This window comes from Mesoplodon bidens (assembly GCF_964165515.1).
Source record: "Mesoplodon bidens genome assembly, chromosome: 19".
In the NCBI taxonomy this organism is placed as follows: Eukaryota; Metazoa; Chordata; class Mammalia; order Artiodactyla; family Ziphiidae; genus Mesoplodon; species Mesoplodon bidens.
The window spans coordinates 37,621,856-37,640,761 of NC_138179.1; the positions used below are offsets into that span (position 1 = coordinate 37,621,856).

Consider the following 18,906-nt stretch of genomic DNA (forward strand, 5'->3'; position numbering starts at 1 on the left):
AATTTACTTTTTTATTAAGTTAAATGGCTGCAAGTGACCAGCAGCTACCCCACGGGATAACACAAGTCCGGGGGATGTGTCTGGACTCTTCTTTTTGATGGGGGAGGAGGACATTGGTAGGATGGCTAGCCAGAGATGCTGAGAGTTCCTGGGAAGATCTCACTGGTCTAGCTTTGAGGGGTCGCTGATCAGAGACTGGTCTCCAAAGGTTGGGCTAATTTTCTTTCTCCTTCTGGGAGAATGGCTCCCTCTTTTGACAGCCATTCACTGAGGTGGAAAGAAAAAAACCTGAGGCTACATACTCTACCAAGTTCCACCTTCCACTGGAAAAAAGAATGCAGGGTAATAAAGAAATGGGATATGTACAGGCAAATTTTGGAGGATGGATAGCTCATAGGAGAACAACGATGCGCACATACTTTAGTGTCTAACTACTGGGAAATCAGAGGCCCCAAATTATTTTGATGCTTCATGAAACCCCACAGCAATGGTTCTCAAAGCCTTAGTGTGCATTAAAGACACCTGAAAAGCCTGTTGAAACACAGATTGCTGGGCTTACCCCAAAGTTTCTCATTTCCTAGGTCAGGGGTAGGACTTGAGAATTTGCATTCCTATCAGGTTCTCAAGTGATGCTGATGTTGCTGGTCCAGGGACCACACTTTGAGAACCACTACCCTTTAGGGTTCACCAAAAAGCCCACTATGAAATTAACCGATAATGGAGCAGCCAAACCAACAGTAACTGCTTCCAAAATTTGGGAATTCCAGTGCTGTGAGTGTACACATTCAGGAAAGAGACATGTGAAGTTGCCTAGCATCTTGCAACCAGCCAGAGTTCAGATATTGACACAAGTTCTCAGAAGTTTCAAGTAGCCGGCTAATTTTCTTTTATGAATACCAAATTTTAGTAACAACTTAATAATACACTTTCAGGTTACCAGTAAAGCACCCACAGTCAAATGTAAAAATAAAAGGCTATATAACTGGGCTTCACTTGGCAGTAGGGACCAAAGACAGGACTTCCACTTTTTAACCAGTTCTTGGCCTAGTAATTCGTCCACTCATTGTCTGTCCTGGGGAAATCTGGATTGCTAGAATATTCTTGGTTTCCCAGGTGGTTGGTCCCCTGGATAGTTATGTGTCTCCGTGTAGCCCTACTCCTATGTAGCCCTGACATCTGGCAGACTTGTCATCCATACAGCCTTAAGGAGGCTTCACTGTATCTCCTCTCTAACCATTTCTATTGGTTTCCAAGGCTCTCACTGCTGGAAGTTCTTTTAGATGTCTAACTTCAATCCTTCCTACTGTAGTGTAGGCATTTCTTGTTGCCTGGTCCTTGTTGATGAAGAAGGACCTGCCATGAATCTGCTCTGTTTTCCAATCTACTCCCTGACCCTCCCTCATCTCTTTCCTCTTGAGTCTGGGCGGCCCCTCCTTTCCCTGGTGTGGACGCCTACCTGATGATGTAGCCCTTAAGGATGCCATTCTGGTGGCTCTCGGGAGGTGGCTGCCACTGGATCATGATGGACTGGTTGGTCCGGCCGCTGGCGATGACATTCTGGGGAGGGGCTGTGGGGGGCTCCTCAGGAAGGGAGACCCTGGATAGGAAAACACCAAGAATGGGCAGGGCTTTTCACTCCTAGTCTCCACGGTAAATACAGGAGTTTAATGGGATATGAAGAGGCCCCACCCTGCTCTGTCCCTGGATGACTCTGCACAATTGCTGTGTGCTTTTGGGCTAGTCACTTAACCTCTCTGAGCTTGCTTCTTTACCTGTAAAAGCAGTATCATAAAGTCCACTTGCCTGCTTTATGAGTGGTTGAAGCTCGAATGACACAATGTATATGGAAGTCTTTTTAAAACACTGTAAAGCACCAGATACGTGTATTTTCTGTGTGGTTGAGGGACACAGGCCTTGGTTTCCCATTTGTCAAAAGAAGCTGCTGTCGGGGTTGATGATGTCATGAGTATTCAAGTATTTTAGAAGCAGGTGTGTCAAATACACACCTCCCAGTTACCAGCCGGTGGTGAACTTGAACCGTGCTTCCTTTACGAACCAGCTGAGCCCAGGCAGGGGTGGGCCAGGCCGGGTAGGGGTGGCGTGGTGAGTGCGTGAGAGCTTGAGCATCCCCCCACCCCCCAAAGCCCAGTGCTACTGCATTTCTTTCTCTGGCATGGCCAGGGGACACAGCATTCCACTTCTGTATTTTTCACATAACTGACATGCATCCATTAATAACAAAAGTTGATTATTTTTGATGGATATCTTTCCCGTTTTGTTTATGTTTTTGTTTCCTGATTGATAGCTTTTCCAAAACATCCTGCACCCTCCCACGGCTTTGTAAAGCCTAAAGTGAGGGTAATTAAACCTTTTTCTTGCTGACTCAGGACGATTCATTAGGAAGATGAATCAGCATTACACAGGGAAGCCTGAAGGACTGGAGAAGTTATAGGATGGTTTCCCTACACTTCGAGGCCTCTTATTATTGGGATTTCATAGCTCTGAAGGATTCGGGCTATGTCCATTTTCTTCCCCTGCACCACCTCTCGTGGTCCAAACATGGCCTGGCACATAGTAGGTGCTCAGTAAACAGTGAATGAATAAATTCTCCTATAACCGCTCTCCATGCCAGGCTGTTAGCTGTCACTTCTCCCTCCTGTTAGAGTGTCACAGCCTCTGTGGCATCCCCCTTAGTAAAAGCCAGAGGGATTCAAGCTTATTGGAACTGTGGGGAAACCACAATGATTGATTTAACCCAGTGGGGGGTCTGCATCTTTTAAAGAGCAAAGCGCATTCTTGGCTCCTTTAGCAAGTACTGTTTGCTATTTCTATTTGCTATTATTTCTGGACTCTCCATTCTGTTCCATTGGTCTATGTGTCTATTTTTTTTTTTTTTTTTTTTTGGTTGCATCATGCAGCTTGCAGGATCTCAGTTCACCAACCAGGGATTGAACCCGGGCCACAGCAATGAAAGTGCTGAGTCCTAACCACTGGACTACCAGGGAATTCCCTATGTGTCTATTTTTATGAGTAGCATACTGTTTTGGTTTACTATGACTTTGTAGTATAGTTGGGAATCAGGAAGTGTGGTGCCTCTGGCTTTGTTCTTTGTTCTCAGGATTGCTTTGGCTATTTGGGGTGTTTTGTGGCTCTATACAAATTTTAGAATTGTTTTTTACTATTTCTGTGAAAAATGCCGTTGGAATTGTGATAGGGATTGCATCGAATCAATGGATAGCTTTGGGCGATATGGACATTTTAACAATATTAACTCTTCTCAATGGGAAAAGGATAGTCTCTTCAATAAATGATGTTGGGAAAACTGGATAACCATATGCAGAAGAAGGTAACCAGGCCTCTATTTTACACCACTCCCAAAAGTGAACTTGAAATGGATTAAAGCAAACTTAAGACCTGAAACTATAAAACTCCTAGAATAAAACATAAGAGAAAAGCTCCTTGATGTTGGTCTTGGCAGTAATTTCCTGCATATGACACCAAAAGGACGAGCAACAAAAGCAAAAATAAATAAAAGTGGGACTATATCAAACTAAAAAGCTTCTCCACAGAAGAAGAAAGGACAAAATGAAAAGGCAACATAATGGAATGGGAGAAAATATCTGCAAACCATATATCTGATAAGGGGTTACTATCCAAAATATATAAAGAACTCATACAACTCAACAGCAAAAAACTAAATAATCTGATCAAAAAATGGGCAAATGAGCTGCATAGACATTTTTCCAAAAAAGACATAAAAATGGCCAACAGGTCAATGAAAAGGTGCTCAACGTCACTAACCATCAGGGAAATGCAAATCAAAACCACAGTGAGGGGCCTCCCTGGTGGCGCAGTGGTTGAGAGTCCACCTGCCGATGCAGGGGACATGGGTTCGTGACCCGGTCCGGGAAGATCCCACATGCCGCGGAGCGACTGGGCCCGTGAGCCATGGCCGCTGAGCCTGCGCGTCCGGAGCCTGTGCTCCGCAACGGGAGAGGCCACAACAGTGAGAGGCCCGTGTGCCGCAAAAAAAAAAACAAAAAACCCACAGTGAGATATTACCTTACACCCATCAGATGGCTATTATCAAAAAGACAACAAATAACAAGTGTTGGTGAGGATGTGGATAAAAGGGACCCTTCATGCACTGTTGGTGGGAGTAAAAATTGGTACAGGGACTATGGGAAACAGTATGGAGGTTCCCCCCCCAAACTGAAAACAGAACTACCATGTGATCCAGCTACCCCACTTCTGGGTATATATTCACCCCAAAGAAATGGAAACAGGATCTCGAAGACATATCTGCACCCCCATGTTTACGGCAGCATTATTCACAATAGCCAAGATACGGAAACAGCCTAAGTGTCCGTCAACAAATAAATGGATAAAGAAGATGTAACCTAGCTATACAATGAAATATTTTCCAGCCATGAGACAGAAAGAAATTCTGTCATTTGCAAAAACATGGATGGACCCGCAGGGTTTTATGCTAAGTGAAATAAGTCAGACAGAGAAAGACAGATACTGTAGATCTCACTTATATGTGCAATCTAAAGGAGGTGAACTCAGAGAAACAGAGGAGGTGGGGGGCTGGGGAAGACGTTAGTCAAAAGGCATAAATCTCCAGTTATAAGAATAACAAGTTCTGGTGATGGAATATACAGCATGGTGATTATAGCTAAGAATACTGTATTATATACTTGAAGGTTACTAAGAAAGTTGATCTCAAATGTTCTCACCACAAAAAGAAACGGTAATTATGTGACAGGATGGAGGTGTCAGCTAACACCATGGGGGTAATCATTTTGCCATAGAGGAGTGTGTCAAATCAACGCATTGTACACCTGAAACTTACATAATGTTACAAGTCAACGATATCTCAATAAATCTGGAAAAAATAAAAATACACATAAAAAAATAAAGAGCAAAGCACACAGCTTTGGGGCATGGGATTGGTGTCACTATCATTCTGACCTGATGTCTTCTTTCTCACTAGAGGAGGCTGCTTGTTCTATGGGGGTCTAGGTGGCTAGAACGCGCCTCCTACACAAGTGGGTATTAAAACGTATGAACTGCTGTTTTTATTAAACATTCATCATTTTAAGAAAAGCTTTGTTGGAGGCTTCATGGGGTCTGGCAGCATGCAAGGCATTGCATACAGAGATCCATGTAGATCCCAGATGTCTTTGGAAATTCACGTGCGTTTAACAATGATGGCAACCCATGGGGATGTAGAGCAGAATGGGGTTAAGTCTTGGAACTTGCATGGCCCCCAGTGAGAGGGACAACTCAACTGGGTTAGTGAGTGGAGCCCCTGACACCCACCGTTGGAGCCCCTGACACCCACCCCACTCCCCTCACCTCTCTGTTTCCTTGCTGAACTGTCCTTTCCCCACGTCGTTGACGGCACAAAGACGGAACTGGTAGGAACGTGCGGGAACCAAGCCCTTGACCATCACCGAGGTGGCCTCGGGGTCCACACTGGCCAGAAGCACAGTCCAGGGGGCATCTACAGGGACAGAGGGTGGAGGCTGAGGTAGGCATCTTGGGGGCGCACGCTTCTTCCCCCCCCATTCCCAGCAGGGGTCCAGCCTCGTTTGGGCTGGCAGGGTAGTACCTCCCCAGCTTGGTCCAGTAGAGGCTGGTCATGTCATTTTTCTGGGTCCCCTTAGCCCCCATGTCCCAGGGGGTTGGGGGGTCCTGGGGAGGGAGCAAGGGCTCATGGGAACTGAGAGGCATTTGTCTTTTCTATCTTTTTCGATTTTTCTCAAATTGATGAGCTCTAGCAAACTGTATTTGAAACACCACTCAAATGATGCCTGCTAATTTTGGAGTTCATGGCTTGGGGATGGAGGATAAAAATTAAAAAAAAAAAAAAAAAACTAACGGCCAGGGACTTCCCTGATGGCACAGTGGTTAAGAATCCACCTGCCAATGCAGGGGACACGGGTTCGATCCCTGGTCCGGGAAGACCCCCCTTGCCGTGGAGCAACTAAGCCCGTGGCCACAACTACTGAGCCTGCGCTCTAGAGCCCGAGAGCCACAACTACAGAAGCCCGCGCTCCTAGAGCCCGTGCTCCGCAACAGGAGAAGCCACCGCAATGAGAAGCCCGCGCACCGCAACGAAGAGTAGCCCCCGCTCGCCACAACTAGGGAAAGCCCGTGCGCAGCAACGAAGACCCAACGCAGCCAAAAACCATATATAAATAAATAAATTAACAATAATAAAAAAACCCAACAAAAAACAAACAAAAAACTAATGGCCAGTGTCTTAGAGGCTTCTGGGTGGCAGGTCCCAAGTCCAGCCTGTGCGTTATCTCGTTCAATTGTCACACGACTGCAGGATGCCGTGGCTCATTTTACAGATGAGGGAGCTGGGCCGTCCAGAGGGTTGGCTCAAAGGCACAGAAGTGGGGTCGCCCTGGCTGCGGTCGGTGGAGGGGGTGCGAGCAGCCTTACTGTTCTCTGACATCTCCAGGACGTAGCGGATCAGTGGGCTGTTGCCGTCAAAGGGCTTGGCCCACGTCAGGTTGATGGCCCTTCTCTCTGCAGCGCTGAGAGTCGCCACTGGGTGCTCAGGGGCATGAGGCAGCTGCCTGGAGGAGACAGGTGTGGCGGGGCCCCCCCGTGAGGTCTAGAATCAGGTGACACCCAGGACTCAGTCTGAGCTCCCATGATATCTGGTGCTTAGCCCCCGAACCCAGCCTTCGGGGCCATCTAGCTGGAGATTCTGTGCACTGGCTTTGGAGCCCACCTGTCCAAAGCCATAACCCAGACTCCCCGCCCTTGACAGGGGCCGAACTGAGCCGGCGAAGGCCTGGAGGATGCTGGGGTGAGGTGGGCGGGCTCAGGTCACACCTCGCCTGGTGGCCTGCCTAGACGCAGCCTTCCCTTTGCTGCCTGAACCTCTTTACCCCGGAGCCTGGGCAGGCTGCCCTCACCTCACACGCAGGTGGGCACTGCGAGAGTCGTTGCCTCCGGCTGAGAGCACCCGGCAGGTGTAGGTGCCGATGTCCCCGGACCACGTCTGCGAGATGTGCAGGGAGCCGTTTCTGTCCAGACGGATGCGGGGGTTGCCCTCCATGCTCAGCGTGGCCCCATCCTTCTCCCAGACGTACCTGAGAGTAAGAAGGACCACTAAGTAAAGAGAGGCAGGGAAGGCAGGGTGGGGGGCTGCTGGGGTGGGCACAGCCCAGGGCTGGTCTGGAGCAGGGAGCTCCAAAGGTGGGTAGGGGGCAAGCCCCCAGCCACAGCGGGGGCACCTGCAGCCCATCACACCTGCGGGTGGGGCCCTTGGTCCAGGAGCGTGACCACATCGTTATCCACCGTTCACACCTTCAGTTCAGGTCCAGGTCACAGCCTGGTCACTTTTGGCCGGAAGCCATTACCAAGCGGCGCAGAGTGAACAAAAGGTATTCTTCCAAAGAGGTTAAAAGATTAGGGCTGGAAAAAGAATGAACGTCTCCACGTAGACTACATGTGGGGATTAGTTTTATGAAGGGAATCATTAGATCAATGCATCACTGTGACAAATTAACTTCGGCATCCAGAAAAATCACTTTAGCTTTGGTCAGTCAGTACAAAGGGGGCCTTGAGAAATTACACACATGCCCGTGCCTGACAATGAGAAATATCTGCTCTGGATTTGTTCTGGAGGAGACACAATAATTGTCATCAACACACACAGGGTGCCAGCTCCTGGGAGGATGCTGGGCTGCTACCCCCCAGGGAAGGTCGATCAGGGTGACCAGGGCAGGAATGCGGTCGGGCTGGGATGCCTTCCTAATAGCCCATCAGTCGCTCAGTGAAGGGACAGGGTGATGGGGCTGAATCACAAGGGCCTAGAACTCTCTGGGTTTAGGGAGCGTGAGATGGCTGGGCAGAATGAGCCTGTAATTTTTTTTTTTTTTTTTGCGGTACGCGGGCCTCTCACTGTTGTGGCCTCTCCCGTTGCGGAGCACAGGCTCCGGACATACAGGCTCAGCGGCCATGGCTCACGGGCCCAGCCACTCCACGGCATGTGGGATCTTCCTGGACCAGGGCACGAACCCGTGTCCCCTGCATCGGCAGGTGGACTCTCAACCACTGCGCCACCAAGGAAGCCGAAGCCTGTAATATTTTTAACCTAAGTTTAAAAAAATCAGAAAAGTAGCAAGTACAGATGAGAAAAGAGCAAAGGAAAAAGGAAAAAAAACCTCAAAAGCTTTCCCCTAAGGGGTAATCATGATTCACTTTTGAGGGTAAACCTTCCAGACTCTTCTCTCCTGGGCAGTTACCACATTGCTATTATGTTCTGGGGTCAGATTCTTGGGTCGAATGTTGCCCTGGTCACTTACCAGCGTTGTGGTCCTGGGTGTATTTATTTAATCTGGTTGTGCCTCAGTTTCCTCATCTGTCATATGAGGGAAGTAATACCACCCACCTCATAGGGTTGCCATCAGGACTGTGTGAGTTAATATAAAATACTTGGAGTAGTGCCAGAAACATGGTACGTGATTGATAGAAGTTAGCCATTGATAGAAGTTAGCCATCACTATATATTTCTACTAATCAGCATATTTTTAATATAAATAATACCTAGCTATCTATCCATCCATCCTGATTTTAAAGCTGCTTTTTCCACCCAAGACAGTATTATAAATTCCTTTTAACGTGACATTTCCTCACCATGGTTCACGCTGGCTGCATAGTGCTTCAGTGTAACTGATCCCGTAACGTTGGACATCCAATTTAGCTCCTTGTTTTCTGATACGATAGCTAATGCTGTGATGAACATCCTTGTGGCAAAATATCTGCTACTTTCTAAATCATTCCCTCGAGTATAAATTCTCAGCGGTAAATTGACAAGTTAAATGTTAAGGCTTTTTATACATATTTGCAAATTGCCGAAAGTAATCACCGAGAATTCATTTCTTTAGCTAGAAAAGGATCACCCTCGCCAGCACTGATGGGTTGGATAGAACTTTACTTAAAAGCAAATGTAGCTGCAGAGAGTAACTCCTGCTTAAGAAACAACCTATAACAAGCAGACATAATTTGTCCCAGGATGTGGTGCTTTAGGAAGTATCTATCACCACCTGCAAAGTGTTTGTTCCAAAACTACTGAACTTGAATCTAATGATCAGTTACCTGAATCTAATTAGAAACACAAGGGACAGAATAAGAAGTGAACCACACCATGAAAAAGCAGCTAGCCAAACCCAGATGTGGACTATTCTACAGCAGGGATATTCTGCAAACTATGGCCTGTTGCCTACTTATGTAAATCAAGTTTTATCGGAATAGACACACACACACACATGCACACACACTGACCTCCATCCTGCAGAACCTGGTTTCTCCAACTAATTAAGTTCATGAAAACAAGGCAAAAATGAAAACAAAAATGAAGACAAAAATAAAAAGAATGGGAGAGGGTACCATGTAGAGTAAAAGAGACACACCAATCAGACACAATGTGTGGACCTTGTTTGGACCCTGAGTTAAACCAACCCACTGTAAAAAGACACCTTGAGACAATCATGGTGACTGGAATATGAGCTGGTATTAGAAGAAACCAAGGAATTGTTCATTGTGTTAGGTGTGACAGGGGACATGGCTGTTATATTTAAAGAAAAGTCCTTTTCAGTAAGGAATGACATATTTAATGGTGAAATTACGTTTGAAAGTGGCTTTTTAAAAAAATTTGCAGTTAAAAAAAATAAATGTGGGGATGGACTTCCCTGGCAGTCCAGTGGTTAAGACTCGGTGCTTCCACTGCAGGGGGCATAGGTTTGACCCCTGGTTGGGGAACTAAGATCCCGCATGCCGCGAGGTGCAGCGCACACACACACACACACACACACACACACACAAAAGCATGGGGGTAGACACATGAAACAAGATGGGTTAAACGCTGGTAATTGTTGAGGCTGAGAGGTGGGTACAGGAGGGTTGAGGATACAATTCTCTTCTTTGGGGTATGTTTTAAAATGTCCATAATAGAATGTTAAAACAAAAAAAGAACCTATCAATCCATTTAACTTAGGGTAAAACTTCCCCAAATAATCTGTAATGATATAGCTGGCTATTAAACAATTTTGATGAGTGGTTTTCAGCTTTAAATAATATATATATATATATTTTTTTTTTTTTTTTTTTTTTGCGGTACACAGGCCTCTCACTGTTGTGGCCTCTCCCGTTGCGGAGCACAGGCTCTGGACGTGCGGGCTCAGTGGCCATGGCTCACAGGCCCAGCCGCTCCACGGCATGTGGGATCTTCCCGGACCGGGGCACGAACCCGTGTCCCCTGCATCGGCAGGTGGACTCTCAACCACTGCGCCACCAGGGAAGCCCTAAATAATATTTTATAGTCCTCAGGAAATCAAAGATGTGCAAAAATATTTAGTTATAAGGACATTCAGAATGATATTTCTTTTTTTTTTTTTTTTTGAGGTATGTGGGCCTCTCACTGTTGTGGCCTCTCCCATTGCGGAGCACAGGCTCCAGACACGCAGGCTCAGCGGCCATGGCTCACAGGCCCAGCCGCTCCGCGGCATGTGGGATCTTCCCGGACCGGGGCACGAACCTGTGTCCCCTGCATCGGCAGGCGGACTCTCAACCACCGCGCCACCAGGGAATCCTGATATTTCTTAACATTAGCAAAAATTCAGAAACAATCCACATACCCAGCATTAGGGAACTGGTAACAAATGATGTGGCATCCACACAGTGGAGGACTGAACAGTCATATAATTGACAGAGGACGAGATTCACAACAGGTTCGTAAGGGAAAAAGCAGAGTAAAACACTGTTTCTAGTTTTTTCAAATGACACCCAAATATTACTATCTCTAGTGAAAGGAAACACAGATTAACCTACTTTTCTACTTCCTCTCTCTCCATCCCTCCCCATGGTCTTTGGTTTACCTGCATTTTCTATATTGTCCTCCTAAAACGGATACCTATTAGCTGTATAATAAGAAAAAACAGTAACAATACGGATTCATATTAACAAGGTGGACTGTTCGGATTCAGTCTAGATCTGGGTTCAGATACCAAACAGAAGCAATTTTGGAGGCTTTTCATGCTGCCACCTACACCTGCCCAGCCTGCGTCCCCTGGAGCCCAGCTTTATTCTGATGATATGTATGTACCCAGGATTAAGTGGCTACCACTTTAGTCTGATTTGGTTGTTCAAATCCTTTCCAGTCTGTCTGCTCAGGGAACCCCTGGTATGTTTCCTGCCGCCAGAACAGGGATTTTAATTCTGGCTGCACAGCAGAATCACCTCAGGGACTTCTAAAAACTACTTAAGTCTGGGGCCCACCCCACCCCTAAGACTCACCTCAAGGACATGGAGGGCTGCCGGGAAGCTCCCTTCCCCCAAGGTGATGGAAGCCAGACATGCGTGGGAGATTTCGGGGTGGCCTTGGCCACAGATTTTGCCAGTTTGGGGGGAATGATGGACCAGTTCTGTTCCCTCCCCCATCTAAAAAAGATTGTCCTAGATGGGTAATTCCAGTCTAAGGCGAGGACCCCCCCCCAACAGTAAACTGGAACAGTGACTTGAACGTGGGCCTGCAGATATATTGCAAAGGGTCCCTAAATCTCTTTGTTCACAAGAATTGTCCAGAGGATGAATAAAATGTGCAAGTTTTTCCCAAGTATTAGTAGGTAACATTTTAATAAAATACCAATTTATTTTAAAGTTTTACTGACTTAATATAGCTTTTCATTACAATAAAAAATTTCAGTTAATGGATGCTAAAATGATAGCGACTATGTATGGGTCTGAGACCCACAGCAGTGTTCTATGGGGAGAACATGTGGGTTCTCCTGGAAGACATTTTTACAGTTGGTATATTAATTTTTTAATAAAAATCTAATAAACCCTGGGATAAGCATATTCTAGATTATCTGTCGGCCATGTTCTAACTACATCTATGTGATTTCAAGGCTCATGTTTGCATTTGATGATGACTATCCTAAAGAGCCAATGTTTAATGTTTAATGAGGTGTTTCTCCAACTGAGGTCTGAGACAGATCCTCTGAGAATGGGTGTGGATCTAAAAGCCTAGTACCCTTGAACGTAAGGTGGTGCAGCCACTGTGGAAAACAGTATGGAGGTTCCTCAGAAAACTAAACCCAGAACTACTAAATGATCCAGCAATCCCACTCCTGGACATATATCCAGACAAAACTATAATTCAAAAAGATACATGCCCCCCTATGTTCATAGCAGCACTATTCACAATAGCCAAGACATAGAAACAACCATGGATGTCCATTGACAGAGGAATGGATAAAGAAGATGTCATACATACACACAACGGAATATTAGCCATAAAAAAGAACAAAATAGGGGGCTTCCCTGGTGGCACAGTGGTTGAGAGTCCGCCTACCGATGCAGGGGACACGGGTTCGTGCTCCGGTCCGGGAAGATCCCACATGCTGCGGAGCGGCTGGGCCCGTGAGCCATGGCCGCTGAGCCTGCGTGTCCGGAGCCTGTGCTCCGCAACGGGAGAGGCCACAGCAGTGAGAGGCCCGCGTACCGTAAAAAACAAACAAAAAAGAACAAAATAATGCCATTTGCAGCAATGTGGATGCAACTAAAGATTATCATACTAAGTAAAGTAAGTCAGAAAGAGAAAGACAAATACCATATGCTAACACTTATATGTGGAATCTAAAATATGACACAAATGAACTTATCTACAAAACAGAAACAGAATCGCGGTCATAGAGAACAGACTGGTGGTTGCCAAGGGGGAGGGGGTTGGGGAAGGGTGGACTGGGAGGTTGGGGTTACAGACGTTAGCTTTTATACATAGGCTTTACACAACAAGGTCCTACCGTGTAGCACACAGAACTATGTTCAATATCCTCTGATAAACCAAAATGGAAAAGAATATACATACATATGTATAACTGAATCACTTTGCTGTACAGTAGCAATTAACACAACATTGTAAATCAACTATACTTCAATAAAAAATAAAATAAAAAAGGGGAAATAAAGCAAAAAAAAAAAAAGTTGTAGTACCCTTGCCGCCAACCTTGGTTTCCGGGGTCCCATTTGTCACGGCCATACAGAGTGTCATATACCCAGTGGCCACCAGGTGGGGCCCCAGGACACAACTGCCTCCTGAGCAGAGCGGGCCGTTACTCCAAGTGGCATCAGTGCCCAGCCCTCCAGCTCCGTGCCAGTTGCTTTGGCAGTGACATTGCCCATAAAATAGAGAAGCAGCACGGAGGGAGTATTTATTTCTAAGGAAACAGTGACGTTTTTTACTCAGCATCCCAGAGCTCAAGGGAGAGCCTGAAGGGACCATTTTGTTCCTGTTTTAGTTCCAGGAAGTGTCCTTGTGCCCAGCCTGGGAGGGCTCCCAGCTTTCGTGACTTTCTTGGCTGCTTCTGTGCTCCCTGACCCTTCCAGGGCCTTCCACGGCGGGACCTGGTTCCCTCCAGGCCAAGTGGCTTGCCGAGGTCTGGGCTCCCGAGGAGGATGGCAGGGGTGGCCCCAGGCTGGGCCTCTGTCCCTCACATGTGTCCCTTTGAGGGTCACCTCAGGACCCTTTGCCTTCCCAGCCCTGTCACTGCTCCCACGCCTGTTTACCCAGACGCCCCTGCTGTCCATGCAGTGGGCGGAGGGTCTAAGGCCTGGGGGGGTGGTGCTAGCAGGGGGTCCCGAGCAACCCGGAGCCTCCATCTCTCCCCAGACAGATGCCTCTTTCTCATCCCTTCCCTTCCGCCCTCCTCCACTCCCTTTCCTCCACTTCTTCACCCCCCAGCCCCTTCCCCTCCCCCCCCACCCTGCCCAATTCAACTCAGGCTGGTCAGTCCGCCAGGCATTTACCTAGTGTCCCCCATGTCCCAGCCCTGCACTAGCTCTGCATGGGCCACACCTACCCGTGTGGACGCTCGCCCAGCAACCAGCTACCCCCTAAAGCTGCCCCTCCCCTTTTGCCTCCAAGGGGCCACAGCCAAAGGAGTACCTGACAGTCACTCGGGGGTCGTGGGTCACTCCGCACATCATGGAGGCCTGGGTTCCCTTGATGACGCTCTGGTCCTGGGGGGGCTTGGTGATGCGGGTCCGGGCTGAAAGAGAGCAGGGAGACGGCGTGGTGGGAAGGGAAACAGGTGGGTCCCACAGAGACAGGTGAGATGCAGGTGTAGGGGAGGGGGACCTTCAGGTGAACGGCACCCGAGTGGCTGAATTCTACGGGTGGACTGGTCTGCTGTGGTGAATGTCCCAGAACGTTAAGAACCATGTGCTTCCACGGTACGTGAATTCTTGGAAGCCACGATCACGGTGGGGGCTCTTTTCATTTTGCTCTCACAAACCCATGCAAGGGATGAAGATCAGGGCTGTGTTCCCAGCACACCAGTGGTCCAGCCAGGGTAAAAACAGGATCGTCTGATTCCGGGTCTAATGCATCCGATCACCCACCAGGCCCCTGGCGCTCAGCCTAGAAGGGCGGCCCACACCTACGTGTGGTACCAGATCCCAAGGGGTACAATCTGAGGGCGGGAAGGGGCTTGGGAAGTTGCCCCAGAGCAGGGGTCACAAACCACAGCCTGGGGTCAAGCCCAGCTGGGGGCCTGGCTGGGTAAATTCCCCCGTCCTGGCACTCAGCCACACCTGCTGGATTCACCACCACCTACAGCTGCTTTCTTGATGAAACAGAAGAGTTCATGGAGCTGTGACAGAGACTGGCCCACAAAGCCTAAAATATTTACTATCTGGCCCTTTACAGAAAAAGCGTGCTGATTTCGGCCCTGAAGTCTATGCCCATCAGCTCTCTCTTCTCTCAGCTTGGCCACATGGCATCACCCGCGGGACCTTGGCCTTCCTGTGACCTGTCCTCTGCATTGATCCATCCCGGTCCTCCTCCTAAGACGTGCCGGCTGGACAGACGCGCGGATGTGGAGCTGCAGGTGCTCGCGCGCGCTCAGCGCCAACTGACCCGCAGGCATGGAAGGAGCTCCCGCTCGCCCTTCACACTCACCCCACACGACCAGGTCGGCCGAGGCTTCATCGACCCCCCGAGAGTTGGTGGCCAAACAGGTGTAGGTGCCGGCGTCGGAGGTGTGCGTGGGGCTGACGAGCAGGCTGCCGGATTCCAGCAGCGTGAAGCGAGGCAGCTGGACTGAGCCGCTGGCCAGGATGCGCTCCCCTGGGGCGACACGGTTGGGGGGGATGCATGGGTTCAGGCTGCCGCCCTGGCACACTGACATTGCCAAGGGCCTGGACGGCACTCCCACCCGTCCCCAGCCCGTCTGGGGCAGGATGAGCTCAGGCAGGTTCCCAGCTTTAGAAAGGCTGGAAGGGCCCCCGGGGGGGGGATGGTGGTGGCAGCGGGGCTGGGGACCAGAATGGTTTCTGGCTTGGTGACGGACACAAGGGCACACGGTCACAGAGCGGGTGGCCCAGAGCCGGGTCTCCTGATGTCTCTCTCTGCCCTTCACCACAGGAAGCCAGCACTGTCTCTCGATGCTGCCTGGCACAGCCCTCGGAGGCAGCTGGCACCTGGGCTGGGGGGGAGGGGACAGAGAGCTTTGACAAAGTGGTGACAGGCATCCTGTGGAAGGATGCTTCTGGAGAGTCACCTGCAGGGGAGCGGAGGAAAGTGATGGGTGGGAACAGCAAGGGGTGGGGGCGGAGAGGGACACATAGGGCAGGGGCAGCCCTGGTCGGGGACGGACCTCCCTCTGCAGTGGGACCTAGGGGGGCCTGGAAAGAGGGAGAGGGAGGGAGGGAGGGAGGGAGGGGGAGAGAGGATACGCCGTGTGTGAGTGAGTCTGAGAGTGCAGGTTTCCGTGATTGTACCTATTTTAAAGAAAATCCCACCTGTCTGTACAGAGGGGACTGTCCATGTGCAAGTCTGGGGGTGAGCGGGTCCCCCTGCACACACGTGCGGGCATACTGAACAAGTGAGCGTGTGAGGTGGGTGTGTTTATTTCTGGGCCTGAGTGTGGCCACACTCCCCCCCTCAATAGGGATGGAGTATCTACTGTGTGTCAGACTCTGTTCTAGGCCCTGGGGAGATAGCAGGGGACAAAACCGAAAGCCCTGACCTCGTGGGGGGCCAGGCAATAAGCAAAACCAAGGCGCAGATGATCTTGCGTATTAGAAGGCGGGAAAATAAAGCAGCGAGGGGTTGGGGGAGGGCCTGGGTGAGTCCTGTGGGGAAGGTTTATCTGAGCAGAGGCTTGGGGGGGTGTGAGTGAGTGACTCTGTTTGTGTGTGTGTGTGTGTACATGTGTGTGTGTCCCCGGGGAGGGTTGTGAAGGTGAGTGTACGATGCAGAGCGTGGAGGAGTCACGCGGGGTGGGTGGACCTAGGTAGATAGCTTGGGCTTTGGTGGCTCAGGTGTCTGGAGCCCTGCAAGCTGCCTGTGGAGGGGCGACGGCCTCCTGCCTGTACTAACAACCTTCACCAGGATGTTACATCAGCCGTCATTGTTTGGGCTTCCCGACTTCCCAGGCACAGAGCAGGCCCTTCATGAGCATCCTCTCGTCTAGTTTTCATGCCACTCCCAGGTATGTGTCCTACTGTCCCCATTTTACAGATGGGAACCTTGAGGCTCCAAGGTCACAGGCCTCACAAGAGGTAGAGCTGAGCCTTGAGCCCGGCAGGGCGGCACGTGGTACCTACCGCCGTGTGAAAGAAACCCTCTTGGGTTGTACAGTGCACAGCCTTCCCAACCGTACACGGGAAACTCCACCTGGCTGGCTCCAGAACTGAGCCCTGAGGACTGCCCTAGACTTTGTCAGGTGGCCACGCCCTCCAAAGCAGATCAGTCTCAGCTACCTTTCTGCCAAGTGATGGCCGGCCGGGGCGCCCCCGAAGTCTCACAAGCCAGCACCACGGACATGCCGTCAATCACCGTGCTGTCCAGGGGGCCCCTGGTGATGTTGGGGGCGATGCCTGCGAAGGGAGACAGTGAGGCCTCTTAGGCACACCCCAGGTCCTTGTTGTGCCCCGCCACTCCCGCTGGCTGGAGTGGGTCCCTCTGCAGGGAAGGATGCAGGCGTCCTGACAGGGCCCCAGCATTGGGAAGAAGCCCGGAAGGCCCACGAGGGGCTCCCCTTACCACCTACCCTGTGGAAGGACCCAGGTGACACCAGTCCCCACCCTGCCTTGATTCTCAAGTCTCCATTTAGGGGAAACTGAGGACCCCCAAGGGCAGCTGACACCCTCCATGACAAGGTAAATGGGATTCATCCTTCATCAAATGTGAAATCGAGGCTCTGGTTTGTAAAAGAAAAAATGGTGCTGGCTGCAGAAGCAGCAGGTGTCACTGGCCAGAAACAGTGACTGACCCCGGGGGACAGCCTTCTGGGATCCTGTCTCTGCACTGCACAGCATCCTGTTCTCAAGAGGCCCCTGGCTTGGAGGAAAGCTGCGTCCTGGGCGGGAGGGACTCGTGCAGGACAGGAAAGGTCAACTCACTGGTGACGGCCAGGTAGGTGGAGGTCTGCACCTCGCCGGCCGCGTTGCGGGCGAAGCACTGGAACATGCCGGTGTCGTCGGGCACTAGCCCGCTGATCTGCAGGCCCCCGTCGCCTCGCTGCCGGAAGCGGCTCAGCCTCCCCACCTCCACCACGGCCGAGTCCTTGTACCAGGTGATGGAGGGTGGTGGCACACCTGTGGGAGATGAGCGCCCACCGTCAGCCGCCTCTGAGGGATGCTCAGGTAGGGGCTGAGGCAGCAAGTCCTCGGAGGGGGGAGTGTCCCTGGGGTGTCTTGGTTTCTAGAACCTTCTCAGAGGTGTCACTGTTGGTCTTGGGAGCAGGGAAAGATGTTCTCAGAGGGACAATTCTCAAATTCTCATCAAGTAGACGTCCCAAGAAAATTTAAGAGATCCTGAAGTGGGGCTTCCCTGGTGGTGCAGTGGTTGAGAGTCCGCCTGCTGATGCAGGGGACGCAGGTTCATGCCCCAGTCCGGGAAGATCCCACATGCCGTGGAGCGGCTGGGCCCGTGAGCCATGGTTGCTGAGCCTGCGTGTCCGGAGCCTGTGCTCCGCAACGGGAGAGGCCGCAACAGTGAGAGGCCCACGTACCGCAAAAAAAAAAAAAAAAAAAAAAAAAAAAAGATCCTGGGGTTAGTTTAGCTTGGAAAGGCTGGACTGGACAGGCTATATTTTTTCTGAAATATTTAGCAGAGTCTTTTGTGTGCTCTGGGAACCTCCATCTGGGCTTTCACAAACCCAGGTGACCAGAGAACCCTGTGTCAAGGGGCATGCAGATGGAATCAGCGTTCCTTTGGAAGTCCCCTCCTACCAGGTAGCACAGGGAGGTGAATGGGGCTCCCCTTACCCCTCAGCCTTCCCCAAGCTGTGTCCCCAGCCTGGCATGCTCTTCCCATAGGTATCCCCTGGCCCTCTCACCTCTCCCACTGCGTCTCTGCTCAAATGTGACTTCTACAGAAAAGGTCCCCAAACCCCGTTCGAAAGACCACCCCGTGGCTCCGAGCCCCCTCAGCCTGCCTGTTTTTCCTTCCCAGCACTTTTCAACCCTGACGTCCTCTAATATTTCATCCAGTCCAAGCAGTGCCTTCTTTCACATTGTAACAGCTCAAATCAGGACGTGTCTTACAATCGACAGCATGTCATAATTTAATTGGCAGTCCCTTTTCTTTCTTAGAGGCACATAAGATAATGGGGCATCTTGCAACCCATGGCATTTTAGATGAAATGAAACACGCTATCTTTATTTGCTTATTGGTTTGTCTGCCTTCCTCATGAGCACGTTAAGTTCTGTAAAAGTGGGGATTTGGCTGTTTGGTTCATTCTGTGTCTCTCCAGCCCCGAGAACAGTATCTGCACATGATAAGCCCTCCAAAAACGTTTGTTCAATAAATGAATGGATCTCTGTCTTCCCCTGGTATGGTCTCAGAATGGGGGTCAGTATCCCCCCTCC

At 50.1% G+C, this 18,906-nt stretch overlaps 1 protein-coding gene across 3 annotated transcripts in view; it reads right to left on the minus strand.

The window, feature by feature from the left end:
• The window catches only part of SDK2 (sidekick cell adhesion molecule 2), a 263,209-nt gene that overhangs the window by 63,098 nt on the left and 181,205 nt on the right, over positions 1 to 18,906 (minus strand). For 2 of the 3 annotated variants that reach the window (XM_081220351.1, XM_081220350.1), the window contains exons 9-16: positions 17,437 to 17,631; positions 16,795 to 16,911; positions 14,990 to 15,157; positions 13,976 to 14,078; positions 6,942 to 7,118; positions 6,460 to 6,596; positions 5,362 to 5,509; positions 1,457 to 1,597 (exon numbers count right to left, since the gene is read on the minus strand). In XM_081220351.1, the coding sequence (XP_081076477.1) occupies positions 1,457 to 1,597; positions 5,362 to 5,509; positions 6,460 to 6,596; positions 6,942 to 7,118; positions 13,976 to 14,078; positions 14,990 to 15,157; positions 16,795 to 16,911; positions 17,437 to 17,631 (1,186 nt within the window). The remainder of the gene's footprint in view (positions 1 to 1,456; positions 1,598 to 5,361; positions 5,510 to 6,459; positions 6,597 to 6,941; positions 7,119 to 13,975; positions 14,079 to 14,989; positions 15,158 to 16,794; positions 16,912 to 17,436; positions 17,632 to 18,906) is intronic. The other variant, XM_081220352.1, reaches the window with a different exon arrangement.